Source organism: Ochlerotatus camptorhynchus, unplaced genomic scaffold, assembly GCF_037179485.1.
Source record: "Ochlerotatus camptorhynchus isolate MF236.1 unplaced genomic scaffold, CSIRO-AGI_Acam_v1.1 ptg000093l, whole genome shotgun sequence".
Lineage (NCBI taxonomy): Eukaryota > Metazoa > Arthropoda > Insecta > Diptera > Culicidae > Ochlerotatus > Ochlerotatus camptorhynchus.
In genome coordinates, this window is record NW_027040583.1 from 74279 (window position 1) to 88502 (window position 14224).

At 38.7% G+C, this 14224-nt stretch overlaps 1 protein-coding gene across 1 annotated transcript in view; it reads right to left on the reverse strand.

The window, feature by feature from the left end:
* Nucleotides 1–14224, reverse strand: part of LOC135698672 (ras-specific guanine nucleotide-releasing factor 2-like) — a gene marked incomplete at its 3' end in the record, with an annotated part of 206776 nt that overhangs the window by 73661 nt on the left and 118891 nt on the right. Inside the window, exons 15-16 of the mRNA XM_065218750.1 lie at nt 10656–10786; nt 4817–5002 (exon numbers count right to left, since the gene is read on the reverse strand). Of these exons, the coding sequence (XP_065074822.1) occupies nt 4817–5002; nt 10656–10786 (317 nt within the window). The remainder of the gene's footprint in view (nt 1–4816; nt 5003–10655; nt 10787–14224) is intronic.

Genomic DNA, 14224 nt, shown 5'->3' on the forward strand with positions numbered 1-14224 from the left:
ATTGATGATGAGACTATTGATCGCGTCCGGGAGATTAAATATCTTGGCGTGATTATTGATGACACACTTAAGTTCAACTCTCACATTGACAATGTCATCAAGAAAATTGCCAAGAAGTATGGAATTCTATGTCGCCTGAAAAACGATTTAACTATTGCCAGTAAAATACAGCTCAATCAATCAATCATCTCTCCTCATCTTGACTTTTGCCCTTCCATTTTATTTCTGTCCAATGCAACACAAATACCGAGATTACAGCGCTTGCAGAATAAAATAATGCGTTTGATTTTGAGATGTAATAGATACACTTCCTCAACTTTGATGTTAGACGCCTTACAATGGTTGTCGGTGAAGCAAAGAATTGTATATTTGACTATGGTGTTCATTTTTAAAGTAGTTAACGGTTTGCTGCCTCGATATTTGTGTGATCGAATTGAATTAGGAAGTAACTTTCATAGATATAATACTAGAAACGCAGTTGAAATAAGAACACCACATTTCTTGACTTGTGCTTCACAAAATTCATTATATTATAAAGGAATAAATGTTTTCAATTCGATGCCTAGACATATCAAACGTTTAGCAACACTTACAGAATTTAAAAGACACTGCATTTCACACGTTAAAACTGTCTTTTGAACAGTTATCCAGTGATTTTTTTATGAATTAACAAATTATGTATCTTGACGAGGTTATCTCTAACGGATTATTTTATATGGATAGCTGTCGTAACGACTTTTTAATAATTATTGTAGCACTGCAAAAACTATTTCTGTTCGCCACGAGGGTGATGATGGATTTTTAATATTTGATTTAATAGTAGATAAATTTAAAAAAAAAAGTAGTCTACAAAGGTTTCAGCCTCATGCGCGTATTACGGATATAGAGGACTGAATTTAACATTTGTTAAAAAAAAAATGCAATTTTGAAGCTTATTTGGAAGATACTTTGAGTTAGTAGTAAGTTTTCTGGCAAATGTTGGGGGTTCGTGAGCATTCCTGACATTGCTGAAAATTATGATAGCATCACATTGTGGGGTTGCTAGTGTAATAGGATGCTTTGTTGATTGTTCATTAACTCTTGATTGCTTGTAATACTTATGAATATTTTAGGTGGACAAAAAGGCGAACTAAGAGGTGGACGCCTGAGCTTTTCCACATTTATATCGCTGTGAAGCAACTGTAAACTCTAGAGGGAATTTATATCTGTAACTGAAACCAGTTAGATTTTGTTTGCCAACCTGGTTAAAATGTTATATTTAATTATCTTAAAGATAAATCGTCCAGCTCAAACCTTTGTAGGGGTAAGAGGTGGGACCATCATCATCATTTAAGCAAAATTTACAGGTTTTATGTTTCAAACGCATACTTTGTAACCTATTCTTGTAAGTTACAAGTAAAACATGTCATCATACCATCTTTTGGTTTTATTATTCCGAAAAACATTATTTTAACTGAAATAATTATTTGCAACCTTGATTAAAAGTGGTAAATGTTCATCAGTCACAAAATTTTTCCAGTTTTTCAGCCGCATTTTTTCAACTCTTCTGCAACAGATTTATGCAATTTAGTTGAGAAAATTTTATGAATAGATTTCATTTTTGAGTACTTTGAATAAGAGCGTCTCTTGCAAAATTTACTCTAGTGTATATGTACCATTTTCACCCGCAACGGTTCAATTGGTAATACCAAACATGTTTTGCAAATGCATCATAGTATGAGGAACCTAAATTTGATAGAAAGAAGCTGTTTGATAAACGCTTTTGTTTTATCAAAATTTTGGTATTTAGCTCAGAAGACCAAATAAAAAGCATCTCGCTGAAATAAGATCTGCTGTAGGACTATTTTCTTGGGTTGAATCCGATTAGTTTGCCTGGGATCCAAAATAAAGGCGCTGTTCATTGGAAATATTGTGCATAACTACGATGGAAATACATCAAAAATGTATCTACTGCGTTATTATAGAAGTCATAGCTTACCATTTTTTTCGCTGGCCATAGAGTATCATTGTGCTTGCCACGCAATATACATATTCATGCATTGGTATTGGCATCGAAAGCTCTCAATTAATAACTGTGGAAGTGCATTTATAGAACACTAAGTTAAGCTAATATGCAATAAGCAATAAGCTTGATATGCGAAAATGCAGAAGAAGAAGCTTACCATTTTAAAAACTGGATTGATTTTGCCCATGACGTTAAAACTGTATTTGATTCAATATATTAGCTAGTAGCTTAAAATATTGGAAAACTAAATGTGATTCATGAATACGACCGGATAACTATAAACATAGAGTCGAAGGGTGTCTGTTGGCCAAAATCACTTCAGATTGGATAAGAAATGTTATTCAAAGCAGATGCAGAATAGTTTAAAAACTACAAAAACATTTTTTTTTTCAAAGACCAATATTACATGAAAACGTGTTCATTGCATTGTGAACGCATTTTCATTCCCAGAATTTCGATTCTGAACGAAAAAACTGCTTTTGAATTTCCGAAATTTAATAGCGTCCCATCTTCTTCTGCCTCGCATTTCAAACTTATTTCGTATCGCATATTAGCTTATTGCGTGCTCTATCATTTTCTCATTAGTATAATTGTGTGGCAAGTACAATCATACTCTAAGCCCACAAATGTCGAGAAATATTCCAACCCGAAAAATGTCTAGACCGGGCCGGGAATCGAACGCAGTCACCTCCAGCATGGTCTTGCTTTAAAGCTGTGGCTTTACCAACTGATCTAAGGGATGCCTTACGTCCCCTTTCCCCTTAAATAGCTTGGAAAATATGCAAACTGAATAAAAAAAATCGTTATTTGTTATAATTCAATATGAGTACAGACACTAAGATTATTTTTCAGTAATCTGTGAAATTTTACCGAAATCTCAATAGCCAAACGTTTGGTAAACAGTTCGGTGATTTTTCACAGTTTTCCTGTAATTTTTCACAGATATTCGGTGAAAAATTACAGGAAATCTTTGAAAAATTACCGAACTGTTTACCGAACGGTCGGCTGTTGAGATTTCGGTAAAATTTCACAGATTTCGGTGAAATAATCTTAGTTTTTACCTACCCAACAATCATTTTTAGCTGCATACTAGCTTATACAGGCAAGAATTTGCTGTAGAATGCAGATTTTGCTTGTATAAGCTTATCTGCAGCTAAAATTATTAGTTGGGTTTCTTCTGATCCTTTAATTTTCCTGAAATTTTTTATACTGTTTTCAACTTCTCTCCGGAGATGCTTGACTCTTCATCTCAATTTTTTTTAATAAGTTTACACGTTTTCTGTTGAACTTCTTCCTATTTTTGCTGCCCAATAGTTAAGAAGAACTGATTTAGAAACCACTATATAGGAACGGAGCATTCAATAAACTGGATGCATCAGAACCATACAATTATATTAGCTGCTTAAATTATTTTTTTCATGCAGATTTAAGTAATTAACACACGAGTAAAAACTAGCTCATCCACCCCTCCCTCAACCCACTCGCTAGATTTTATTTATTCAGTAGTCTTCTACAAATGTATGTTTAAAATGTAAAAATGATTTGATTGATAAGGGATGACACTCAAATAGCCCGCCCCAGGTGTCACCCAGTCACGCTACGCAACTGAGTAAAATACTACAAAAATGGAGAGAATTGTGTTTGGAATAACAGTGACCCTGAGTGAGTTGAAAACAAAAAACAACCAGCAAACTCATTTCAAGTACATACTATTTTCGAGTAGCTAAAGTAACAACCATTGTTGGGCCTAAGATGAGGACAATATGCCAATACTACATCCATGCTCCTGAAAAGTTTTCATGTGATAATGGAAAGTTTAATGATTGTTTATCGTGCTCAATTGGTACTGAATTTGTGCTTATATTAACGCGTGTGTTGACAGTGGAGTTTCGTCTCCAGGTCAATTATTTGATGAGACATGATTAAAATATTTGATGGATGTTTATTTAAAAAAAAAAATACCCCATCAAATGAAATAGTCTGATAATCTATTGAACCATTTCTTGCCACAAAACTATGATCAATTATGTGTAACTTATTCCTGCCTCAGTATTGTTTTTCTACGTTATGAAAGCTTAAGCGAGCGACAACAATCCACCATCATTTCCTGCTTTATCTTTTTATCGTTCTCAGTTTCCAGTAACAATGTTGTTCTACTTCCCAATCAGGGAATCAATCTGCCGCCTTGGAGTCGAATTTTCAATGTAAAGACAAATGAATCGGAACGAATCAGAGACAACAGAAATCACAACTAACCATACCAAACAAACGATCCCAGAGGGCAAAGAAAGTCGAAGAAAACAACAAGGAAACACTTGACGCAACTTTTAAGAAATGAAAACAAGTAACATAGCTCGAACACAATTTTCCCCGTTTCCGTGAAATGGGTCACTCTGAGCAAAATAAAAGATAAAAGCCAAACTGCGAGCAAGCCCGGAACGAATTTATTGAATGCGAAAAGCTTTCCCGGCGCGCTGCTTAACATAGTAATAATAATTTGAAGAAAAAAAGTTTCCACATGAAAACAAACCAGCAGTGAAAAACGGAATGCTAAGTCGAAGAACATTTAACGCCGCAAATAAAACAAACCAGAAAAAGTTTAAAAAAATGTTTTCTCGGCCAAGCTCTCGGTTGGAAACGAGTTGAGAATAATGAAAAAAAAATTAGAGCGAGCCAAACTGCAAGAATAATGGAAGGAACGAGCGTCAGATGAACAAAAACAGAAACCAAGTTGAACATAACGGGTAAGGAAGCGCAGAGGAAAATCTGCCGGGTCCATGATCCGGTCGGTTAGAGGACACAGTACATTACCTGCGCTGCGATTGTCGATAGGAAGTGATTACGACTCCTACTTTGCTGGAACAGTGCGGAACGTGGTCGTGCTGCATGGACGCCCGGGACGAGAGGGTGTTGAGCGAGACGCCACCCACCGAGCCGCGGGGCGTCGTGAAGATCGAAGTGGCCATGTCGTCATCGCTCTCGGAGAAACGACGCGAACTGGGTGGATTATGTTTTTTTATGTTTTGTTTATTTCGTTCACAAAGCGGAAGTTGGATGCCGAGAAAGGAAGAAGCAGTACGAATGGGTTAGTAGCTCTTGTAGCATGATGAGAAGGAGGAAGGAAATTCACACCCATAAAACAGCTGAATAGGATACAATAATTCATTATATGTAAAAGGTGTAACAGTCGGTAAGGAAAAGTCAAATCTAATGATTTGATTAAAATTTAGGAATATAAGATGGAATGCAAGCTTAAAACTGAATACATAGACTAATGTTAGCGTTAGGAACATCAAAGATAAATATTTCGAAGCCTGGCAGCTGATATGAATCAAATTAAACTATGGCATAGTAGCCTAATAGTTTTGTTCATTCCAGCATAACAGTCATAAAGATAACATAGAGAAAATTGATATGAATTGGAATACATAGAGGAACACTGTAGAACATCGATCAAAACATTTACTTACAAACAATGAAATCTGAAAACAGTCTTGACTAATGTGAAAATGTATGCATGTGAATGTGCATGTCGCCTTACAGCGTTACCAGATTAGTTTTCTCCATCTGGTCCAGGTAAAATGTAGATAACCCAAACTTCAATTCAACATTCAGACGACAGAAAATCAAAACGACATTTCTCACTGACTCACTGTTTTCCGGGTGTCTCTAATGTTGCTAATGAAGTCGGAATCATAATTTTGATTGGCTTATTTAGATATTATTTGATATAATTTTGACGAGAAATGGAGTTGGTGATGGTACCGAAAGAAGTAGCAACTTCCACCCCTACGGCTTCGATGATCTTCAGATGAAAACTTGGTAGCAGCCGACAGCACATGTTTCTACTTGTGCAATGGCCACTCCTCCTCTTCCAGAGCTGGTTCAATCAAGCCTCACGAGCCGGATATCGGAAAGGTAGACGTTAATTTTGGGCTTCAGGTGGGTTTCAGTTATGGTGTCAATGTCGATGTTTCGTTCAACGAGAAACTCAACGAACTCGATGTTCTTGCTCTTGAGCAAGCAAGAATGCCAGTTGACTAGCTTCAACACGTCAGAGGCCATATTCGAATGTGAAAAGGCCAAGAGTGAAAATCTGGTCGTAATGGGTTTTGCAGCTGCGCAAACCTGTGACAAGCTGGATGAATGAGGATCAGTTGCTCCGCTGTGAACAGAACATCTGTGTTTTTGTTCGGTGGTGGATCATCATCGTGACGCCTGTATAGTCCCGGAGGGGGAAGTACTGCGGGATGCAGTGGTTGCCGGGTACGTTTGATGACTTTAATTTGCCGGAGGGTTGGGTGTCCCTGAAGTTAACGAGACCGAAGCAGTAGCAGCAGCCAGTCGGTTGTTGAGTGGGAGCGGCGCAAGCACCGGAATCGGACGCCGTTGGCCAACGGCAGGGAAGGTCCACCCGTTGTTTCCGGTACCCTTACGTGGCCTGGTTGGCTGCTTGTGGAAGCCTTTTTGCGGATTGCAAGGAACTCCGCTCGTTTCGGGCAGCTCTTGTTTGCGTCCTGGTTTGCTGCCCCACAGTTAACACATATGGGATCATCTTCCTGCATCATCTCGCTTGCGCCGGAGTTGTGTTTTTTGTCACATTTGTGGCAGCGACTAGTCATGTGCTAATTTGTTGTTCCATTCCCGAGAAGTAAACAATTCGGTCGACCGGCTTATGCCATTCTCATTTCCCCACGATGTGGAATAGGGCTCGAACATTGTGAAGATCCTTCGTGTACGTTGAGTTCTGATCACGATACTTATGAATGGCGTCATGATGAGCCATCTTGTAGATCAGCACCAGTTTGAGGTCGTTCGCTTTCAATTCATCCGACAGTGTGTCAGAATCCACGTCCGGAAGACCACGCAGGACTACCTTTAGCGGATTGTTGGCTTAGAGATCGTGGGAGAAACATTCCACCTTCAGTTTGTCCAGCATGGCTTGAACCACCTTGTGTAGTGGTTCATCGCCGGTATCATCAGCTTGTAGCCCTCCGTGCACAAGCGGTTGGAAATGTGTAGATCTTTACTAATTTAATAGTCTATAGTCCATCACAAGCCGTCCAGGAAAATGAAGAAATGAAGAACGGCGGAAGTTTCTCCATCCTCGTTATTTGAGATTTATCTCGTATAAAATACTTCGTTATTATAATTTACCTCGTAAAAAAAACCTCGTTATTTGGAAGTACCTCGTAAAAGCTCTTTTTTTTTAAATATTATCATATACTCCACAATATCGAAATTTTTGGAATCAGCGTGACGTGTAGGGCCTCCATGCCTGACGCCATTTTTAATTCCAAGATGTCGGGTTCTGGTTACAGAAACAATGGGAAATACTGTATATGACAGTATTTTTCAGTTTTTCTGTAACCTGAAGCCACACTCTTGGATATCAAAATGGCATCAGACATGGAAGTCCGGTTCCTACACGTCACTCTGATTCCAATATTAGGGGCCTGTGGATCTAAGATTGGCTTCGATCGCTATAAATCTGCTATTTATCAATTTTATCTAGAAGAACGCGTCATTGAGACGGTACTAATGGATATTTTTGATCGCTATTGAAAATTTAGTCAATTGCTGAATTTATGTATGGGTCCAAATTAGTGGCATGGAGGCCAACATTACATCCATTTCCCCTACTCAGTATTTCCCACCAATTCCCAGTTTCCCAATATCGCAAAAAAAAAAATTAAGGAAGATGCATGCATTAAGCAGCATTTAAAGGTGAGCAGCCATGTAGATAAATACGCTACAAGGAGGAAGGGGTCCAACATTGGTGCTTTTCAATCGTAAACAAACGTCTACGCTGGTCACTTCAAAATGCTATGTCATTCATGCATCATCCCTTATTTGGAAGATGGTGAATGTCGTCTTCAGTGGTGTTCCATCACCGATTTGGTAATTCCCGACTATCACGACACACATCTGTGCTCGTTTTGAAGCAATTGCTGCTTTGCTTGCTCATGTGAGTGTGTTATTGAGTGAGCCCAACCGCTTTCGTTTAATTTTGCCAGCTTTGTTTGTAACTCACACAGTCGCGCGTGCGCATCGTTTTCATTTTCTTCTGTCGTTTCGCTTATTTCATCATCGTCCTGCAGAAGTTTTCACTGTTTTCGCTGTGCTTTACATCATCAGCAGCGAGTGTTACGTTTTGCCTATGAGCAGCGACCATTACTGGTGATTTTTGTATGCTATGGCTGCACCTCTCACTGCGTGACAAAGCATTCTGTCAGCAATAGTCGGTTGATGCGTTGACTACTGTCGAGTGAGTGTCATGATATTTTGCATCACTGGCATTGAACGCTAGTCTAAATGCATAAGGGAAACGGAGAAAGTTTGTCTGCAATCATTGTTTGACTGCCGAGTGATAAACAGGGGTGTTCGTTGCGTTGTACACTGCAAACGAAACTAACTCAGTGATTAAATTTTACCCATTCGTATGGCAATGTTTCTTAAAGCGTAGGTTACTCAGCGCATGAGTAATCTACGCTTTAAAAAATTTCTTCATTAGAATGATTAACAGTGACTCATTCTCTGAGTAAGATTCGTTTTCAGTGTATAACGCAACGAACACACATGTAGAGAGTTGTGTTAAAAAATTCACATTATTCCAAAACAATATCCGGAACAACAAACTAGAAAATCGAATAAAAATTTCGTAGTTCTACACTGAAACAAGTTTTCACATGAAGTAATGAAATTGGGTTGTTAGCGGAATGCTTAAATAAAACAGCAAAAAAGGTTATTTTCCATTTAATTCCACTTAAGTAATTTTGGTATATTATACATACGTATTTCGACTACAATGTGCAGTCTTCATCAGTGTCATTCCCACTAAAGAACTTATCAAAATCTAATCCCCTTAAGTACTCATCCCCTAGGTAAAAAAAGTCAAGATCACAGGTAGGGGAAAAGTTGGCTTCGGCAATACCTTAACCTATTATCTTCAGGGGGTAAACAAAGTTCTAGAGCACTCAAATTTGGCCAATAGTTGCTCTGAAACACAATGTATGCAACATCAACATCAACATCACTGAGCCTGGGGCCTCCCTTAGCTCAGTCGGTAAAGGCGCAGCTACAAAGCAAGACCATACTAGAGGTGGTTGGGTTCGATTCCCGGTCCGTTCTAGGAATTTTTCGGGTTGGAAAATTTCTCGACTTCCCTGGGCATAGAGTATGATTGTACTTGCCTTGCCACACAATTATAGTAATGCAAAAATGGTAAGGCATCGAAAGCTCTCAATTATTAACTGTGGAAGTGTGCATCTAGAACACCAAGTTGAAAGCACGTAATAAGCTGAAATGCCAAAAGCATTAAGCTTGAAATGCGAAGAAGAAGAAGAAGAAGAAGAAGAAGAGCACCACAGAGCGAATCTATGCTTGGTGAACTACCAACACAATCAACACCACTGATTAATCCTACCGGTGATATAAGACGACAAACCGATCGCCATGAGCCATCCATTATGTCGGCTACAAACCCATCTGCGCTGTAGATAAATACGTTGAATTGTCAAAAACTTTGTTTGTCAACTTCAAATGGTTTGTGCACAGTCATTTTTTAACTATATCAGTTAAAATTTTGGAAGAATGATCCGGACCCGACTTGGAACCGTTTTAGCACTGTGGAACGAAAGTTTCAAATTTTACATCGCTCTACTGTCCATCTCCGTTCCCATTTCCATTGCTCTTCTTTTCCCGTCAGGTAAACGATTTAATAGGATGTAACCGAGGAAAAAATGTCCTATCGCAAACTTGCCCTTGAGCCAACGTGTTGATACCAACTTGCAACAACTTTACAAGACAGGTAGATAATGGCCTCACTGTTAATTACAAAACCATTTCGAAAAAAATGCCGTTGTTTTAATTTTTGTAGAGAAACTTTTCAAAATATTTGCTTCCCATATTAAGCTGAATAGACTCGGAATTTTTTTCATCTGTGCATTCAATCCAATATTTCAACGAACAGCTTCAACTAACTTTACATTGTGATATCTCCGAGTGATGGCATCACCGTTATTACCACCGAGGGAAATCAAATAGAACACAATCGAAAAGGAACCGGATAATATCCATAAATCACAATCCACCCACAAGGTAACGGGCATGACCAGCGTCAGACGGGAGTGATGACAAGACCAGAAATCAAATGTTGTCGCCCATTAGGCTTAGAGTGTCGTTATGCTCATACAGAGATCATCTATAGCTGCATCACTACGGCAGCGGTCTTCGAATGTTGGGGTGGTGTGTTTGATTTATTACTTAAAACAATAATTTTACGAGTCCAGCCGGAGGAAGCCATGTCTCAAATCCATTCAGATTTCTAGCTTTACGATCAGAGTCCAGCTGTGCCCGATTTATGCAGATTTGTACGTTACGATTCTGCCATCTTGATGATCAGAGCTAACCTAGGTTTCACTCAGACTATTTTCATCGTGAATGTAGTAGGGATGTTTAAATTAAGCGTTTTTATTAACATACACACTTTACACATACAGCCAGTCACATTCAATCTTTTGAACACTCACAGCACATGATAAAAACAAGCGTCATGCGAAAGAGACAATATGAACCGATAAAGGGATCAAATCTAATAAAATATTTAGCCGAATTTGAATCAAAACAATGCAAAAAAAAGTGGACATACCTCGATGAGTCGCGTTCCCTTTGTGGCGTTCCGAAGAGGCTCTTTCGCTGGCGCTCCGGCGTTTTCGGAGCGGAGAGCTTCCGTGCGGTCAGACGGGGACTGCTGATTTGTGGCTGAAGCTTTTCGCTGCCCTGGTTTCGCCAACCGAGACCCATAGTTGATTCCACACAAGTTGCGTCCGGGAAGCGTTTTTTGTTGGCGGTCGTCCGTTGCAAAACAGATAAGTGAAATGGATAGATGAAATCACAAATCAAATCTGGATGATAAATTCGGGGCTCTCAACACGAGTGATGAGTTTTATGAGTAGGTATGAACCGGCGACGATGGGAGTGAAGTGGAAGCATTGCGTGAATGTTGAATGAGCTAAAGGAGGATTGGGTGTGGTGGTGGCGGCTGCCATCCAGGGTCGTGCAATAATTCATATTGTCATCGGCCAGCCGGAGGATGAATCAACAGGGCGGATGAATGCGTTGGATGCATGCATGCAGGTTTGCTTCACTGGGAAATTGTGGTAGACATTTGATATGTCAATTTATAAATTGATAACATCAAATTGAATTAACTTTAAAGCGTTAAGTAAATTCACCTCCCTATTGAATCAAATTATATTTGTAAATGAAAATATTGAATGTTTGATCTTCTTGATCACTATACTTAAGGGTAGGTCAAGTCTGTATGAAGGATCACTACAGGCATGCTTGGCATGCACAGTTGTACACACCAACTGCACATTTGTTAATAACTTTTCACTCAGTTATTGAAAATCGATTTTCTTTAAAGTAATTGATATATAAGGATCATAGCTTACTATGGATATGCAAAGAGTAGGTAAATATTAACATTTGAATCAACACCAATGAATGTTTACTTTGTTTACACATAAAGTCCGAGATGTGCAACGAGCATTTCTCACTTGATTTTTACAACGGATAAACAAATGCAGTTTATTGCTAGAATTAAAATCTACTTTTTCGTACATACTTATAACAAGCTTAAATTTTATTCTATCTACTGCTTCAAACAGAACTATGTTTTGTCAACTGTGTACAAAGTTATTAGCAAATGAGCAGTTCGTGACCAAAACCGTGTATGCCAAGCATGACTACAGGGTTGCTTCCACTCACTTGCTATAAACCAAATTTTTTTTTTTTCGGAATTATGGAATCATTAGATGTTATAATGATATTTTGTACTTGTAAGTTACAAGAAGAGGTTGTCAAGTATGTGTTTGAAATATAAAACCTGTCCATTTAGCTATCAGAGCGTCACAATAAGCGATTTTAAGATTCGTGAGCGCTCACTCAGATTTAGCGCTCACGAGTCGTAAAATCGCTGTTTGTGACGCTCTGAAAGCAATATTGACAGGTTTTATGTATCAAACACATACTCCACAGCCTCTTCTTGTTTATTACATGTCCTTTATATCATAAATCACTCAATGGTGTCATAATAACAAAAAAAAAACAATTGTTTAAAGAAAGTTAGTGCAAGCAACCCTGATCACAACTGCTCTCCACTGCTCTTAAGATCTGTATTGAGGTCCCCAACAACTGTTCTGCATAGTTTTCCTTAATTTAATTAAAGTTTTGGTAAAAATTGAGCAGTTTTTGAATTTATGACATGCTACTTAACAGTCTTGCTCCGTTTCCAATACAATTTCCTATACAAACACTATAATTCTCCAGATCGTAGCCAAATTAGTTCAAACATGATACAGTTGTAGGGGATCTAAATACAGGTTGAAAGAGCTGTAGGGAGCAGGGGATTGTTAGGTTGGCCTTACTGAACAGCTTTCCCCTGAAGAATGCGTTACCCATTGAGTTCTACGCCAGACCTATCGTACGCGTGATAATGTTTGCACCATCGTACAAATAAGGTTCCCGTTTCACCTGTACATACAATGCCTTTGTTTTCTTTGCATGCACGTAACCTATAGCTCATTCCGTAGTAGGCTGTGTATAAAAGAAAATGATTTACTTAGTTTAACAGTTGCACCATGATGAAGTGGCAGCGTATTCGTGATTTGTCCCACGCGCAAATGTCGCAAAAAGACATTTCAATCGCCGTGGGAGTGTCCCGGTGGACCGTTAAAAGGGTTTTAAACCGAGAAAAGAAAGGACAACTATCCGCGAAGTTGGCCACAGGTCGTCCGAGGTCAGATCGGGGTCCGAGGGTTATCGCTGCTATCAAAAGGAAGATTCGGGTGAATCCAGTGCGTTCAATGAGGAAAATGACAAAGGAACACGGGATCAGTGACTTTACGACACGGAAGATTGCGGAGCGAAATCGAGAGCACGGAAAAAAAAAATCACATGATTACCAACCGCATCCGGGAGCTACAATTCGAACGATGCAAGAAAATCTTGAACTTCCTTAAGCGAAAAAATCCGGTAATCCTGTTCACCGACGAGAGCCAAACGTTGTATTTCAACAAGATGGGGCTCCGTGCCACACCTCGAACCGCACTCAAAAGTGGTTGCAGGAACATCTTCCGTTCTGGGCGAAAGATATGTGGCCGCCATCCAGCCCCGATCTTAATCCGCTGGATTACTCAATATGACGCGTCATGAAGGCCAAGACCTGTTCTAAACGCCACCCGAGTACAGCAAGCCTCAGACAAACATTGACCCGTACCTGGAGAGAAATGGACCCAGACTACATTATTAGAACCTGCCATGCATTCTAGAAGCATGTGGAGGCCGTAATTGCAGCAAGTGGAAACTCGATCGATGATTAACATAGTTTAAGACTCTGAGAAACATCCCCCCTTTGAAACGGCGCCGGTGCACAGTGGTCGGAGATGCCAATTTGGTGAATTTAATTGTATTGTGATCAAACCGTTGACCTAATCCAAAAACTGTCTTCAAAAGAATTTTTCACAAAAACATTGCGCATATTATGACAATTACCAATATTTGTCATGGCATACTTTGAAAATTTTTTAAAAAATAACTTTTTTTGCAAAAGAGATAGAAGAGTAGTTTCTTTAGCAAAGTTGTAGTACTCATAAAAATATGAAACTTTGCTGAAAACATCAAATTTGTATGACGAATACTTGTGAATATATGAAGCGTTTTTGATGGAAACCCCCTTAAATTAATTTTTTTAAGTATAACTTTTTTTATTACAGTTCTTTAAGTAAACAATGTTCTGAACAAATGTAAACAACATACAAATACATGTTTTTGCTGGAGACAGTATGTGGCTAAAATCATCCCTTTCAAAGTTATAGTACTTTTTACATTTATTTTTCCTTAATTTCAGCTGCATATAGGGGAGAAGGTGGCAAACCGGGACACAGCACCAAGTACTCTTTTTAAAGCTTAGACTCTGTACTACAAAGTAGTGAAGGTTTGGTTAGCGCCAATTCATAAGTGAGTGAATAAGGGCACGTTGAATGTTCACGTGTTTGGCCTTTTTCTATATAAAAATAACCCTGTCTCCTCATTTATGAACGGTAAATTACGGATTATAGAAACAGATATTATCAAACTCATCCGTGAACAACAAGGAAATTTTCTGTATGTATGCATTAACAAAAAAATGATTAATTTGAACAAAACATTTTC